General features: G+C 41.3%; 1 protein-coding gene across 7 annotated transcripts in view; it reads left to right on the top strand.

The window, feature by feature from the left end:
* EGF (epidermal growth factor) overlaps positions 1–17,287 on the top strand; it is a 104,586-nt gene extending 87,299 nt beyond the window's left edge. For 4 of the 7 annotated variants that reach the window (XM_078366699.1, XM_078366697.1, XM_008992848.5 and 1 more), the window contains 3 exons: positions 8,187–8,304; positions 12,509–12,590; positions 15,578–17,287. In XM_078366699.1, coding sequence (XP_078222825.1) covers positions 8,187–8,304; positions 12,509–12,590; positions 15,578–15,831 — 454 coding nt within the window. In that variant the 3' untranslated portion in view covers positions 15,832–17,287. The remainder of the gene's footprint in view (positions 1–8,186; positions 8,305–12,508; positions 12,591–15,577) is intronic. The other 3 variants (XM_078366698.1, XM_078366696.1, XM_008992846.5) reach the window with 1 other exon arrangement.
* Positions 17,288–17,616: the final 329 nt, after the last annotated feature.

Here is a 17,616-nt window from a genome sequence, read left to right as displayed (position 1 = left end):
GGTTTATCATAGATTGTATAGTTGTATGTATGTTGTGTTGCCTCCGGTGCCTCTGTTTTGTTCCATTGGTCTATATCTCTGTTTTGGTACCAGTACCATGCTGTTTTGATTACTGTAGCCTTGTAGTATAGTTTGAAATCCGGTAGTGTGATGCCCCCCGCTGTGTTCTTTTTGCTTAGAATTGACTTGGCTATGTGGGCTCTCTTTTGGTTCCATATGAAGTTCGTGGTGGTTTTTTCCAGTTCTGTGAAGAAAGTCGATGGTAGCTTGATAGGGATAGCATTGATTCTGTAAATTACTTTGGGCAGTATAGCCATTTTCACGATATTAATTCTTCCTAACCATGAACATGGAATGTTTCTCCATCTGTTTGTGTCCTCTCTGATTTCGTTGAGCAGTGGTTTGTAGTTCTCCTTGAAGAGGTCTCTTACGTTCCTTGTGAGTTGTATTCCAAGGTATTTTATTCTTTTTGTAGCAATTGCGAATGGCAGTTTGCTCTTGATTTGGCTTTCTTTAAGTCTGTTATTGGTGTAGAGGAAGGCTTGTGATTTTTGCACATTGATTTTATATCCTGAGACTTTGCTGAAGTTGCTTATCAGTTTCAGGAGTTTTTGGGCAGAGGCAATGGGGTCTTCTAAGGTATACTATCATGTCGTCTGCAAAGAGAGACAATTTGGCTTCCACCTTTCCTATTTGAATACCCTTTATTTCTTTTTCTTGCCTGATTGCTCTGGCTAGAACTTCCAGTACTATATTGAATAGGAGTGGTGAGAGAGGGCATCCTTGTCTAGTGCCAGATTTCAAAGGGAATGCTTCCAGCTTTTGCCCATTCAGTATGATATTGGCTGTTGGTTTGTCATAAATAGCTTTTATTACTTTGAGATACGTTCCATCGATACCGAGTTATTGAGGGTTTTTAGCATAAAGGGCTGTTGAATTTTGTCAAATGCCTTCTCTGCGTCAATTGAGATAATCATGTGGTTTTTGTTTTTGGTTCTGTTTATGTGGTGAATTACGTTTATAGACTTGCTCATGTTGAACCAGCCTTGCATCCCTGGGATGAATCCTACTTGATCATGATGAATAAGTTTTTTGATTTGCTGTTGCAATCGGCTTGCCAATATTTTATTGAAGATTTTTGCATCTATGTTCATCATGGATATTGGCCTGAAGTTTTCTTTTCTCGTTGGGTCTCTGCTGGGTTTTGGTATCAGGATGATGTTGGTCTCATAAAATGATTTGGGAAGGATTCCCTCTTTTTGGATTGTTTGAAATAGTTTTAGAAGGAATGGTACCAGCTCCTCCTTGTGTGTCTGGTAGAATTCGGCTGTGAACCCGTCTGAACCTGGGCTTTTTTTGTGTGGTAGGCTCTTAATTGCTGCCTCAACTTCAGACCTTGTTATTGGTCTATTCATAGTTTCAGCTTCCTCCTGGTTTAGGCTTGGGAGGACACAGGAGTCCAGGAATTTATCCATTTCTTCCAGGTTTACTAGTTTATGCGCATAGAGTTGTTTGTAATATTCTCTGATGATGGTTTGAATTTCTGTGGAATCTGTGGTGATTTCCCCTTTATCATTTTTTATTGCATCTATTTGGTTGTTCTCTCTTTTCTTTTTAATCAGTCTGGCTAGTGGTCTGTCTATTTTGTTGATCTTTTCAAAAAACCAGCTCTTGGATTTATTGATTTTTTGAGGGGTTTTTCGTGTCTCAATCTCCTTCAGCTCAGCTCTGATCTTAGTTATTTCTTGTCTTCTGCTGGGTTTTGAGTTTTTTTGATCTTCCTCCTCTAGCTCTTTCAATTTTGACGATAGGGTGTCAATTTTGGATCTCTCCATTCTCCTCATATGGGCACTTATTGCTATATACTTTCCTCTAGAGACTGCTTTAAATGTGTCCCAGAGGTTCTGGCATGTTGTGTCTTTGTTCTCATTGGTTTCGAAGAACTTCTTTATTTCTGCCTTCATTTCGTTGTTTACTCAGTCAACATTCAAGAGCCAGTTGTTCAGTTTCCATGAAGCTGTGCGGTTCTGGGTCGGTTTCTGAATTCTGAGTTCTAACTTGATTGCACTATGGTCTGAGAGGCTGTTTGTTATGATTTCAGTTGTTTTGCATTTGTTGAGCAGTGCTTTACTTCCAATTATGTGGTCAATTTTAGAGTAGGTGTGATGTGGTGCTGAGAAGAATGTGTATTCTGTGGATTTGGGGTGGAAAGTTCTGTAAATGTCTATCAGGTTTGCTTGCTCCAGGTCTGAGTTCAAGCCCTGGATATCCTTGTTGATTTTCTGTCTGGTTGATCTGTCTAGTATTGACAGTGGAGTGTTAAAGTCTCCCACTATTATTGTGTGGGAGTCTAAGTCCTTTTGTAAGTCATTAAGAACTTGCCTTATGTATCTGGGTGCTCCTGAATTGGGTCCATATATGTTTAGGATCGTTAGCTCTTCTTGTTGTATCGATCCTTTTACCATATGTAATGGCCTTCTTTGTCTCTTTTGATCTTTGTTGCTTTAAAGTCTATTTTATCAGAGACAAGAATTGCAACTCCTGCTTTTTTTTGCTTTCCATTAGCTTGGTAAATCTTCCTCCATCCCTTTATTCTGAGCCTTTGTGTATCCTTGCATGTGAGATGGGTTTCCTGGATACAGCACACTGATGGGTTTTGGATTTTTATCCAATTTGCCAGTCTGTGTCTTTTGATTGCTGCGTTTAATCCATTTACATTTAGGGTTAATATTGTTATGTGTGAATTTGATACTGCCATTTTGATGCTAAGTGGCTGTTTTGCCTGTTAGTTGTTGTAGATTCTTCATTATGTTGATGCTCTTTAGCATTCAGTGTGATTTTGGAATGGCTGGTACTGGTTGATCCTTTCTATGTGTAGTGCCTCTTTTAGGAGCTCTTGTAAAGCAGGCCTGGTGGTGACAAAATCTCTGAGTACTTGCTTGTTCGCAAAGGATTTTATTTTTCCTTCACTTCTGAAGCTCAGTTTGGCTGGATATGAAATTCTGGGTTGAAAGTTCTTTTCTTTGAGAATGTTGAATATCGGCCCCCACTCTCTTCTGGCTTGTAGTGTTTCTGCCGAGAGATCTGCTGTGAGTCTGATGGGCTTCCCTTTGTGGGTGACCCGCCCTTTCTCTCTGGCTGCCCTTAGTATTCTCTCCTTTATTTCAACCCTGTTGAATCTGATGATTATGTGCCTTGGGGTTGCTCTTCTTGCGGAATATCTTTGTGGTGTTCTCTGTATTTCCTGCAATTGAGTGTTGGCCTGTCTTGCTAGGTGGGGGAAATTTTCCTGGATGATGTCCTGAAGAGTATTTTCCAGCTTGGATTCATTCTCTTCGTCCCCTTCTGGTACACCTATCAAACGTAGGTTAGGTCTCTTCACATAGTCCCACATTTCTTGGAGACTTTGTTCATTCCTTTTTGCGCTTTTTTCTCTAATCTTGGTTTCTCGTTTTATTTCGCTGAGTTGGTCTTCGACTTCAGATATTCTTTCTTCTGCTTGGTCAATTCGGCTATTGAAACTTGCGTTTGCTTCGCGAAGTTCTCGTATTGTGTTTTTCAGCTCCTTTAATTCATTCATATTCCTCTCTAAGTTATCCATTCTTGTTATCATTTCCTCAAATCTTTTTTCACGGTTCTTAGTTTCTTTGCATTGATTTAATACATGATCTTTTAGCTCACAAAAGTTTCTCATTATCCATCTTCTGAAGTCTAATTCCGTCATTTCGTCACAGTCATTCTCCGTCCAGCTTTGTTCCCTTGCTGGTGAGGAGTTTTGGTCCTTTCTAGGAGGCGAGGTGTTCTAGTTTCGGGTGTTTTCCTCCTTTTTGCGCTGGTTTCTTCCCATATTTGTGGATTTTTCCGCTGGTCGTCTGCATAGTTGCTGACTTTTCGATTTGGTCTCTGAGTGGACACCCAGAATGTTGATGATGAAGTATTTCTGTTGCTTGGTTTTCCTTCTACCAGTCTAGCCCCTTCGCTGTACGACTGCTGAGGTCCGCTCCAGACCCTGCTTGTCTGGGGTGCACCTCTAGCAGCTGTGGCACAGCGAGGGATGCTACCAGTTTCTTTTTCTGCTATCTTTGTCCCAGGATGATGCCTGCCTAGTGTCAGTCTTTTGGATATAGAGGGGTCAGGGAGCTGCTTGAGGAGACAGTTTGTACTTTATAGGGGCTTAATTGCTGAGCTGTGTGCTCTGTTGTTCATTCAGGGCTGTTAGGCTGCTATGTTTGATTCTGCAGCAACAGAGCTCATTAAAAAACCCTTTTTTTTTCTCAAATGCTCTGTGTTGAGGGGTTTGGGCTTTATTTTTGGATGTCCGTTGAGGTCCTGTCCAGCTAGGACGCAGACTAGCAGCTGTTTGGCTGCTGAGGCTCCGCCCTGCTGTTGTGTGATTAGCCCTGTTCCTGCAGGCTCTGCTGTGGTCTCCGCCACGCCCTGTGGCGGAGTCTCTCTGTTGTAGCGGGTTGCCTCAGCAACGGCAGGCTGTGTCAGCAGTGGGCGTGTATCTCAGTAGGGACGGGTTGCCTCAGCAACGGCAGGCTGCGTCAGCAGTGGGCGTGTATCTCAGTAGGGACGGGTTGCCTCAGCAACGGCAGGCTGCGTCAGCAATGGGCGTGTATCTCAGTTGGGGTGGGTTGCCTCGGTAATGGTGGACACCCCTCCCCCTCAGAGCATCTCGGGCTGTCTGCCTGGGGCTTGTTTGAAATCGTGGTTTTGTTCATCCCACTGGGCCAACCCTAATGCTCTGTCCCTGCGATCCCCTGGCTGGCCCACTGTCCAAGTCTAGCTCAGTCTCAAGTCCAGCCCTCTCACGTCTCCTGTTTCTGGTTCAACGGGGCACCCGGACAAGCGCGCCCTGTGGGGAGCGCTGGGTAGGGCCGGCCACCGCCACCCCGGCTGCCGGCTTCGCCAGGCGGAGGTTCTGCCTGGCGTCCCGCATCTCCTCTTCACTTGGGAATTTCCCCGTTCCGTGGGCAACAAAGATCAGTCTGGAAATGCAGCTCAGACTCACCTTTCTGCGGACACAATGCGAGCTCCAATCCTGGGTTGTTCTCACAGCGCCATCTTCCTGCATACCGAGAGACAAGATCTTAGGCACAAACTTGACATTTTAATTCAGTAGTCCATTGGTAACATTGCACTTTCTAGCCTGGTGTTTAATCAATATCTTGGATATGTATAGAAAGAATAGTGAATGATCAATGTTTCATCCCTTGGACCATTGCCAAAAGACAGGAAAAAAGTGAAAATGAGAAACTTAAGTTCATGCATGCCATAATTATTGAGTCTTTTTTCCTATTTGTTGTGTTGTGACATAGTATGTCTAGATCTGGATTGAAAGCTAATGGCAGATTGCTGGCTTTTTAAACTTGGAATTCAAAGATTAGTTCAGCTGAAAGCTGACTATAGACCTCACATACATATAAGAATATATATCTTCAGCCTCAGACTCTCATATACCTAAAATCAGAAATGAAAGGACTATTCCTCCAAAAATAAAGTTCATCAGAACCCTTTCTTTTTCTTTTCACTGAAATGCATCCAGAGTTGTAAAATTTTTTTTAGAGTGAATCTATGGTTATTTACCTAACAGTTCTTATCAGTATAGCTGCTTACCTCTCCACGAATTTTCAGCTATGTGCATAACTACCTTTGTACTATAGATCAATTCTGACGAGATCACATTAAAACTGCTAGACTAAATGTTGCCATATCACACTCAACTGTACCACCAAACATAGCTCCAGCATTGAGTTTTTAAGTTAGATGGGTTAAATATTTTTCTTTAAAGGTTAAAATCAGTTATTTCCTCCCTTATACCATTCCTTGTCTGTCTTACCTTGCTTGTTTGATACTGTTTGTCTTCTGTCTCTCAAAAGATTGTGAGCTGGACATGGTGCCTCATGCCTGTAATCCCAGCCCTTTGGGATTGTATTTTTAGTGGAGGCAGGCAGATTGCTTGAGCCCAGGAGTTTGAACTAACCTGGCACCATGGCAAAACCCTGCCTCCACTAAAAATACAAAAAATTACCCAGGAATGGTGGTACACAGCTGTAGTACCACCTACTCAGAGGCTAAGGTGGGAGGATCGCTTGAGCCAAGGAGGCTGTGATTGCAATGAGCCATGATTGCACTATTGCACTCCAGCGTGAGGTGACAGAGTGAGACTCTGTCTCAAAAACAAAACAGGACAAAACAGAAGAGACTGTTTGTGAAACTAAATACATTTTTCAAATATTGTAATATTATTAGTTTACAAAATGTGATTTCTTAGAAGGACTCCTTGTAAGAAAATCAACAGGAGGTATTTCATCACAAACTAAAACTTTGTTTTTTGTGGGTTAACTTTTATTTTAGGTTCAGGGGTATATGTGAAGGTTTGTTACACAGGTAAACTTGCATAACCAGGGTTTGTTGTACAGATTATTTCATCACCCAGATATTAAGCCCAGTAATTATCTTTTCTCTTCCTGTTCCTCCGCCCGCCTCCACCCTCAGGTAGGCCCCAGTGTATGTTGTTCCCTTCTTTGTGTTCCGGAGTTCCAATCATTTAGCTCTCACTTATAAGTTAGAATATATGATATTTGGTTTTCTGTTTCTGTGTTAGTTTGCTAAGGATAATAGCCTCCAGCTCCATCCATGTTCCTAGAAAAGACATGATCTCATTTCTTTTTATGGCTGCATAGTATTCCATGGTATATATATGTGCCACATTTTTTTAAATCCATTCTGTCATTGATGGGCATTTAGGTTGATTCTGTGTCTTTGCTATTGTGAATAGTGCTGCAATGAACATTCACTATGGTAGAATGATTTATATTCCTCTGGGTATATATTCATTAATGGGATTGGTGGGTCAAATGGTAGTTCTGCAGTTAACTCTTTGAAGAATCACCATACCGCTGTCCATAGTAGTTGAACTAATTTACACTCTCTTCAACAGTGTAAGTGTTTCCTTTTCTCCAAAACTTCACCAGCATCTGTTATTTTTTTTTCTACTTTTTTTTAATAGCCATTCTGACTGGTACAAATTTTAACTTTGTAACTTTATAACTTTTAGATTGTTTTTATTAGCCACTTGCTTCAATTTTTTTCTTTGAAGCCTTTGATCAAAACATATAACAACCCATACCATCTTCTGGTACTATCTGTGGTGGCAGATTCACAGCAGCCCCTCCCATCCTTATCACTCTTCCTGGGATGTCTGGATAGGGCTTTTAACAGAGACTTGCATTCCTACAGGCAATTAAGCTGCCCATCTGCCCCAGGACAGTGGTGCTGTTGTAGAATCTCACAGATGTATCTCTCTCGCCTTCTAGAGGCTATTGCTTTGAGGACAGGATTCCATCTCCGTGCTAAATCTCCCCATCCCTACCCGCAGTGAATGGCACCATGCCCTGCATAGACTCAGTGCTGAATGTCAAATAAGACAGTACTCTAAAAAACTGGATTTGGAAGCAAGATACCTAGTGTATTTCCTGGCTTGGCAACTATGAGACTTTCTTATCTTGGGTCAATCCACTCCTTCTGTTTTTGCCTCTAATTTCTTTATGAATGAGAGATTGCAGTGGGCCATTAAGAGCAGCCTAGGCTTTGTGTCATGATGACACACTTCTTACACCATCCTTAGTAGCTGTGTGCCTGAGGTGAGTCACTGCCATTTCCAAGCCCTGATGGCTTCACTTGTAAATGGAACTAACATAGTCTGCCTCACACAGTTGCTAAGACGTTTTTTCCACAGACTTCCCCACTCCTTTCTGCAAAAGTAGTAAGTTGTTTTATTGTTGCTATATCATCAGTACTAGGACAGTGCCTGGGGTATAATTAGTACTCAATAGATACCTGTAAATGGATGAATGCAAAGCTAATCCCCAACGTGCATGGGTATGCACATGCGCACGCACACACACGCACAAGCACACGGACACGCGCGTGCACGCACACACATACGCCCTCTATCTCACAGAACCTTGGAAAGAATGAAACACTATCTGGAAAGTATTTTGAGTTTTGCAGAAAATAATGCCTTAAACATCTAAAGTTATGTTCCTAGTTATCTTTATATTTCTTCTTTCCCACACAAGTGCCTAAATTTTAGTAGCAAAAACAGTTGTCCCTGACCATCACTGAGTGGGCTGTTTTGTTTTGTTGTGTGATTGTCTCGAATTTTGACTTTATCACAGGACTCAGAAGCTGCTATCGAAAAATCCAAAGAATCCTTATGAGGAGTCGAGCAGAGATGTGAACAGTCGCAGGCCTGCTGACAGTGAGGCTGGGATGTCCTCTTGCCCTCAACCTTGGGTAATGTGACCAAAGCAGATGAAGCAAGGAATTGGCTTGATATCAACCCCTGTTCATTTTTTTCTAATTTTTCACTGAGTTCAGAATGACTGGAATCTTATAGCTTCCAGCTGGTGTCAATGTTAGCCAAGACCACATCAGCTAGGGAGGTCCTGGGTGGGAGGGCGTGGAAATAATGCCTGGCATTTTTATAATTTAATGGCACAATGAATTTTTGAAATTTTCTTTCATGTAGATTCTATAACTTAGATTTGTATGTGTTATGTGAAGACTTTCCATATTTTTAGTTGATAGATTCCAGATAGATGTCTTAAAAACCCAAGAGTATGCTTCTAATTTCTTTTCTTTTTTTAAATTTTACCTTTTGGGTGCTGTTTCTTTTTTTTCTTTTTAAATTGTCCTTTAAGTTCTGGGGTACATGTGCAGAACATGCAGGTTACATAGGTATACACACGCCACGGTGGTTTGCTGCATCCATCACTTTGTCATCTGCATTAGGTATTTCTTCTAATGCTATCCCTCCCCTAGCTCCCCCACCCCGTGACAGTCCCTGGTGCATGATGTTCTCCTCCCTGTGTCTATGTGTTCACATTGTTCAACTCCCACTTATGAGTGAGAACATGCAGTGTTTTTCTGTTCTTGTGTTAGTTTGCTGAAAATGAGGGTTTCTAGATTCATCCACGTCCCTATGAAGGACATGAACTCATCTTTTTTTATGGCTGCATAGTATTTCACGGTATATATGTGCCACATTTTCTTTAGTCTATCATTGATAGGCATTTGGGTTGGTTCCAAGTTTTTGCTATTGTGAACAGTGCTGCAATAAACATATGTGCGCATGCATCTTTATAATAGAATGATTTACGGTTCTTTGCATATATACCCATTAATGGGATTGCTGGGTCAAATAGAATTTCTATTTCTAGGTCCTTGAGGAATTGCCACACTGTCTTCCACAGTGGTTGAACTAATCTACACTCCCACCAACAGTGTAAAAGTGCCCATTTCTCCACATCCTCTCCAGCATCTGTTGTCTCCTGACTTTTTGATGATTGCCATTCTAACTGGCATGAGATGGTATCTCAATGTAGTTTTAATTTGCATTTCTCTAATGACCAGTGATGATGAGCTTTTAAAAATATGTTTGCTGGCTGCATAAATGTCTCCTTTGGAGAAGTGTCTGTTCATACTTTTTTCTTTTTTTGAGACAGGATCTAGCTCTGTCGCCCGGGCTGGAGTGCAGTGGCCAGCCATGGCTCACTGCAGCCTCGACCTCCTGGGCTCAAACGATCCTCCCACCTCAGCCTCCTGAATAGCTGGGACTACAGGCACACACCTCCTGTAATTTTTGTTTTGTTTTTTTGTAGAGACAGAGTTTCACCATGTTGCCCAGGCTTATCTCAAACTCTTGGGCTCAAGCAATCCACCTGCCTTGGCCTCCCAAAGTGCTGGAATTGCAGGCATGAGCACTGCACTGAGCTCTAATTTTCTTAATATTTCTTTTCTTAGACACATTTCAACTCCCTAAATTTCAGTAGCAAAATAGTTGCCAGATAACAAATAAAAATATAGGATGCCTAAATTCATGCTTATACTGAAAGTTCAAGTTTAAATTCAAAGTTAAATTTAACTGGGTTCTGTATTTTATCTGACAATCCTAAATATTTTCCAAAAAGCATAGAGGTTTGGGAAGTTCAAGATGGCTTCATAAATCATCCACTTCAGTAATTGGGCTTGGAACACTAGAGGGCAGTCTTGAGACAGGCTACACATTTTTGAATCAATTAAGGGAATTTCCATTGCTAGAAACCTGTCAGAGTTAAGGACTGATTCAGTGGGTGCTGTTGGCATTATTTGTGGTATGTATTGTGGAAGAGACTGGAATATGTGGCAGGCTCATGGAGGATTGAATCCTTAGGGAAGAGCTATCAGGGAGAGGTTATGGAGGAGCAAAGGCAATGTTTGGGGTCCTTCCCACCTCATCCCCCCTACTCCTAGCTCCCATCTCACTGTGAATTCCCAAAAAAAGTAGCTTCCTGTGACTGTGCTTTTGACTACCAGGTGATCATCTGTTCCTACCTGTAATAGGATTTCCGTGTTTCCTTATTTTTTGGTTGGACTCAAGTTTGGGGGAAAAAAATTAGAGGCTGGGCGAGGTTGCTCATACCTGTAATCCCTGTGTTTGGGAGGCCAAGGCAGGAGGATTGCTTGAGGCCAGGAGTTTGAGACCAGCCTGAACAACATAGCAAGATCATGTGTCTTAAATTAAAAATCTTTGCTGGGTGTGGTGGTACACACTTGTAGATCCAGTTACTCAGGAGGCTGAAGCAGGAGGATCACTTGAATCCAAGAGTTCAAGGTTGCAGTGAGCTATAGTAGCACCACTGCACTCCAGCCTGAGTGACAGAGTGAGACATGAGAATAAGAAATGTGAGTTCTAGTCTTACTCCCCCACCAATTAGTTGTCTACATAAAATTCTTTAACCTGTGCAGACCTCTGCTTCCCCCTCAGTACAAGGGGTTTGGATTAGAGTATTTCTAAGATCCCTTCAGTCTTTATCAATTCCACAAGTGTGTGATTCTTGGAGAACTTAGCTCTAGAATGTGCTTGGTTCTTTGAGGCTTCATGACTTTCTGAACTTCTAAGTTACCCAGATTTTACTTGTCAGTCTACATGATATTTCATTTAGGTTTTGAATAGCAGGTTTAATTTATCTCATTAATTCATCATCATGGGAGTGAAGGAGAAACACAATCTGTGTATGCCTATTAAAAAATCAAAAGCATTTGCTGCTGTTATGAGCAGCTTGTTGGCTCAGAACTATGTTAGGAGGCCTGGGGCTGCTGAGCTCGGTCCCCCACATCCTTCATAACTGTCATTGACAGCAACTGCTGCTATAGATATCAGTGGGAGTGGGAGAGAGCTGAATGCTCAAACTAGAGGAAGCAGCAGCAGAAACAAATCTGGTTCCATCAGCTGCTTTTCCCACCTCAGCCCAGAGTTCCGGGACCTGTGTTCCTCTCGCAGAGAGGCACAAGATTAGAAAATTTGCAGTGCAGAGGTTGAATTTTGGCTTGAGACAGAAATAATGGGCATGTGTCTTTAAACAGTGGATCCTGTGTTGATTTTGCAATGTGTTGCTGCAGGAGATCATTAATGAGGACAAGTTGAAGCGTGATTATTAGTATTGTAAAGAATAAGAAAATGAAAATACATGTTGTCTGGATTCACCCTTCCCTTATCAACATTTCCCTGTCTTCTCCCTAATTGGCCCCACTCATCATCCCTTTCTACACCTTTCTCAAAGGAAAATATGGACAAAGAGATTTTTTTTTCTACTCCTCTTTCTGCTGTTTCTGAGTTGCACACTCCTTTCTGTGGAGGGCCCATTTCTGAACCAATGGAGCCTGATCAGCCAAAACCGTGGGGCAGTCCTTGTACTGGTTACTGATTGACAAGGAAGGACTTCACCAAATGATGTCTTTTGTCCTGCTGTATGCGGTTACTTCTTTCCTTTCCTTGTAGCATGGATCTGTTTTAATATCTAATCTATCTAGAGTGAATGTGAGCCAGTGAACTCTGGTCAGCCCGCACTGCAAGTGCCCAATCAATTTTGGATAATACAAATAATGACAAAAGTAATCATTTTGTTGACTTGAAGAGAAATGTTGTTGTTTTCTGTTCCTCTCTATTAAAATTCTGGGTCCCCAGGCTGTTCAACTAGCTTGCGAAATTGTCATTGCACTAGTTATTAATACCTTTAACAACCCCAAATTACTCAGAACTTGGTAGCATGTTTAAATAAGTGTTATAAATGTGTGTGTGTGTGTGCATGAAAAGTTGTAGCACATACATATATGAGATATTATTTGTCTGGCCTATGGGTGAAGAATACTTATGGATTCTTAGATTTCAGTGGCCTTCAGGGATCCATGACCCTAACAGCTGAGATTCCAGAATTAGAATAGATTCTTCAGTGAACATATTGGTAGTGCCTAGTTGCTTTCAGAGAAAGTAACACAAGGTTCTTCAATGAATGCTGAATCTCTCTTTAGCTAGAAAGACAAACTTCACAGGGCCTTTCTTCTGACTTTCACTTTACATACCATGAACATTGTAAAGCCATAGACTTTGATTCAATGACGTTGAGATCATTTGTGAATGATAACAATATCCTCTCTGTCTCCTTTTTATTGTCTGCAGTTTGTGGTTATAAAGGAACACCAAGACCTTGGGATTGGGAGTCAACTGGAGGCTGGTGAGGATGGTCATGCAGCAGATGTTGGTCAGTTTTTATCCCTGGCTCCCAGTGGGTGGTTGTTTTTACTTAGTTCCTGACTGTTTTTCAGTGAAAAGTCTCATTTAACCACACACACACACACACACACACACACACACACTAACTAAATTGCATAAGCTCTGTGAGTAGCTGGGCTGTACTGAAATGCCATGGACCTTATTTGCACTGGAGTTGTGTCTTACATGAAGCTAACATGTTCACTCAGAACTCTAGTCACACAGCAGCCCATGTCCTTGCACTTTGAGCAAGAATACAATGGGTGGCTCCTGGATTTGAACTGAGTTTTGAGGTCATTCTTTGGGTCCAGGATCTATACTGGTAGCTGCAGTAGTCCCAGTTAAGTTTTAAATGGTTTCAAGAAAACATGTTCCATGTTCATTCCATCTTGTGGGAAGGGTTTCTATGAATTTAAGTTGATGTGAGGATTGTTCTGGGGATTTCAGAGTATTCAGGTCTTATCAGGGGCCTGACCTTAGCCAGACGCCTGGCTGTCTGTGAAGTCCAGCCAAGCCACTTGTGGAGGGACCATAAAATCAACCCCGGGTCTCAGGAACTCAGTCTACTTTGGATAGAAATGAACTCAGATACCCCTTCACATAATACTTTTTCCAAGAGTTGTGTTATGATCAACCTTTTGGGTTTGAGTCTCAGTTTGAGTTTTGTTTCACAGGCCAGAGGACATTGCATCACAGGCCAAAGGCATTTTTGACCATGCCTTTGTGTCATGAGCCTTTGGAAAGGTTTAGAGAAACTTTTAGCCCACAAAAACAGTACCTCTGCTAATGAAAGGAGCTCATGAAATATCAACTCTAATTATATTTTCCATATTTTTTTTTCTTCAATATGCTTATTACCGTAACCTCCTCCTCAGACTTCCTTCTGGAAGAACATAGGCTTCTTATTTCGGAAAACTCGCTCTAAATTCCCTTCTCATACCTATGTTGCTATGAAACCCCAAATACTGAATTCAGTACAACTTTGTTACCGAATTTGAAGAAAGCCTGGATATTAAGGGACGCTTAAGAACTGAATGTGAAAACTACAATAAATAACAGTTTTTTATATGGATCATTACTTTCCCCTGATAAAACATTCAGCATTTTCAAAAATTTGCTTCAGTGTTTATTGTTATTGGTAACACTATTAAAAAGTAATGGAATATCTTGTAGTTACCACTTTTCCTTGAGCAACTAAAAGCACATAATTCTTTCTTATAATGGTAATCCACTATAGAGGCACAGGTAATACAATTTTGCAAGCTAATAGCACAATGATTTGACAGGAATTTGGTTAAACTTAGAAAAGAACTAAGGACTTGTTACAGGTAGCTGAGTACTCAGGAATATGTTAGAATGTCTCTCTCTGCTGCTGCTGTATTGTCCTCCCCCCGCCACCCCTGCACTGTACTGTAAACAATTTGACCCATTCTCTGTGGGTCACTCATATAACTGTCTCCCAGTAGGAGTGATCACATCCCCGATCATGTCCAGCTGTCTCATAAATGCTTGGGGTGAAAGTGAGCATAGAGATTGGGGTGGGGGGAGGTCAAGTGAGGAATTAAACAAAAGATCAAGTTTGGCTCTGAGTCAATTTCTTCTCTGCTCCTGAAAAATGTATTAAAACGCAATACTAGTGTAATTCCATAAAACCATCTTTGTTGAGCTCAGCCAACATCAGCTGACACAGGTTAAGTGCAGAGCATGTGCTAGGGGCAGCCGACCATGCCAGGGGAAAGGAAAATAAATACATCTAAAAGCTGAGCTCAGACCAGGCACAGTGGCTCACCCCGGTAATCCCAGGACTTGGCGGGCAGATCACTTCAGAACAGGAGTTAGAGACCAGCCTAGCCAACATGGTGGAACCCCATCTCTACCAAAAAATACAAAAATTAGCCTGGCATGGTGGTGCACACCTGTAGTCCCAGCTACTCAGGAGGCTGAGGTGGGAGGATCATTTGAGCCTGGGAGGTGGACGTTGCAGTGAGCTGAGATAGCAACGCTGCATTCCAGCCTGACTGACAGAGTGAGACTCCATCTCAGGAAGAAAAACCAAAATAAACCTGAGCTCTGTCTACTCTTAAATCATCTGTGGTCCAGATGGGGAGATAGAAAGTACACAGTAAAAGTTAAAGAGCAATGTGTCAAGTAGTACAGTTCTTTAAATCATCTCAATTAACCAAGACTATTTTAATGAAAAAAATTTAAGATGCCAACCAAGACTATTTTAATTTTTCAAAACTTCTTTTCAGTCAAGGTCTTACTCTGTCACCCAGGCTAAAGTGTAGTCATGGCTCATTGCTCAAGTGATTCTCCAGCCTCAGCCTACTAAGTAGCTGGGACCATAGACATGCACTACCATGCCCAGCTAATTTTTTATTTTATGTAGAGATGGAGTCTCCCTATGTTACCCAGGTTAGTCTTGAACCCTTGGGTGCAAGCCATCCTCCCACCTCAGCCTCCCAAGGTGATAGAATTACAGATGTGAGCTACTGTACTGGCCTATTTAATTTTTAAAAAATTGGGTCCAGGGTGGGGCACTGTGGCTCATACCTGTAATTCTAGCATTTTGTGAGGTGAGGTGGGTTAATCACCTGAGCCCAGGAGTTCAAAACCAGCCTGGCCAACATGGCAACCCTGTGTCTAATAAAAATACAAAAATCAGTCAGGTGGTCCTAGCTACTCAGGAGGCTGAGGTGGAAGGATCACCTGACCCTGAGGAAGAGGCTGTGGTGAGCTGTGATTGTGCCACTGCACTCCAGCCTGGGAATCACTCCAGCCTGGGTGACAGAGTGAGACCTTGTATAAAGACAGACAGACAGACAGAAAGAAAGAAAGAAACAACAAGAAAATGTGTCTAGAATAGTTTGAAAATGGGTTATATTTGTGTTTCAGGCCAGTTCTGCCATTTATGATTTCTTTTGCCACGTGTTATGAATGATATGAATACTGAAATTTCTTTTGTCTTTTGTATAGGGTCAGTGCAACCAACTTCATGGAGTCAGGAGCCCCATTTATGTGGAATGGGCACCGAGCAAGGCTGCTGGATTCCAGTATCCAGTGATAAGGGCTCCTGTCCCCAGGCAATGGAGCGAACCTTTCATATGCCCTCCCATGGAACACAGCCCTTTGATGGGGTTGTAGAGAAGCCCCATTCTCTCCTGACAGCTAACCCATTATGGCAACAAAGGGCCCTGGACCCATCACACCACATGGAGCTGACCGAGTGAAAACTGGAATTAAAAGGGAAGTCAAGAAGAATGAACTATGTCGATGGACAGTATCTTTTTTTCAAAAGTAGAGGAAAACTACAGGTTTTGGTTCCACGATCTCTACGACTAATCACCTACTCAATGCCTGGAGACAGATCTGTAGTTGTGCTTTGTTTGTTCTTTCAAGCAGTCTCATTGCAGTCTTACTTTCAAGTAAGAGTACTGGGAGAATCACTAGGTAACTTATTAGAAACCAAAATTGGGACGATAGTGCTTTGTAAATTGTGTTGTCTTCAGTAGTCAATACAAATAGATTTTAGTTTTTTTTGTTCCTGCAGCCCCAGAAGTAGTTAGGGGTTAAAGCAGACAATCACACTGGTCAGTTACAAAGTAATTTCTTTGATCTGGACAGAACATTTATGTCAATATCATGAAATTATTAGAATATCACAATACTGTTAAGATACAGTGTAGGCATTTAACTCGTCATTGGCATGGTCCAATGCTGATAATTTTGCAAAATGAATTGTGATGAATCAATGAAAAATGTAATTTAGAAACTGATTTCTTCAGAATTAGCTTTTTTTTTAAAATCTTTGAATGAAAACATTTTATTTTAAAAATATTACACAGGAGGCTTTAGGGTTTCTCAGTTATTACTGTCCTTTTCCCCCACAGAATTTGTATGTATTTTCAAATACAAGATTTTAAGTAAATTGCCTGATTTATTTTCCTTATAGGTAACAATGAATTTCTTCTAATTATTTAAATAAAATTACCAGAAAACATAAACATTTCATTGTATGCCTGGTTAAGTAGTTAATTACAGTCTAAGATAGTGCTAGAGCTGAACGAAAATTATTTGTCAAGTCTGCTGATGTTCCTGTTTTTTTTTTTGAGAGAGAGGATTGTGTCTCACTCTGCTGTCCAGGCTGGAATATGCAATGGCACAGTCATAGCTCAGTGCAGCCTCAAACTCCTGGGCTAAAGCTATCCCCCTGCCTCAGCCTCCAGAGTAACTAGGACCATAGACACAGGTCACCATGCCTGGCTAAATTTTTTATTTTTATTTTTTGTAGACATGAGGGTCGCCAATGTTGCCCAGGCTGGTCTTGAACTCCTGGCCTCAAGCAAAGTCATGCTGGTAATTTTGCAAAATGAATTGATTTGCTTTCAGCCTCCCAACATATTAGATTACAGGCATAAGCCATGGTGCCCAGCCTTGTAACTCCTTAAAAAATAATTTTTAATCTACAACTCTGACTTTATAATTTAAAATTTCACATCGTGTTCTAATTAAATATTTTTCTTGCAGCCAAGGAATTGTTATTAGAGACAACACAACCTGATATAGTGACTTTGAATTTTGGAGGCTTTCAGTCATTCAGTTTATGCATTAACTAGTCCCTTTGTTTATTTTTCATTTCTCAACTCTTTGGACTTTGGCAATTCCAGACATCAGAATAAAAAGAAATTGAAGTACATGCTTTCAAATGGATACTTTATAAGAATTTTGGTAAAGATTTGGTGATGGGGAGGATGATTTGAGGTTTGTGGATATTAATTATACAGTATGACACCTCACCCAGCTAATTTAGATTTTTCTATATTCAGTTTTGCTTTCATTGACAATTAATGTCCTAGAGGATCAGAAGGCTTGTCTATTTCTGCTGAGTGAACTGACCTCAGAAAAATAACAGCCATGATTTCCCCCAAGGTTTTCTTTCCCTAAGTGTGAATATTTTTTCTTCCTCCAAAAGCTCACTTTCAGGTTTAGATTATGTTTTTGTATTTTAGCACCTC

Source organism: Callithrix jacchus, chromosome 3 (assembly GCF_049354715.1).
Source record: "Callithrix jacchus isolate 240 chromosome 3, calJac240_pri, whole genome shotgun sequence".
Lineage (NCBI taxonomy): Eukaryota > Metazoa > Chordata > Mammalia > Primates > Cebidae > Callithrix > Callithrix jacchus.
The sequence above is the reverse complement of the archived record's forward strand: the minus strand, read 5'-3'. Positions and strand labels throughout refer to the sequence as shown.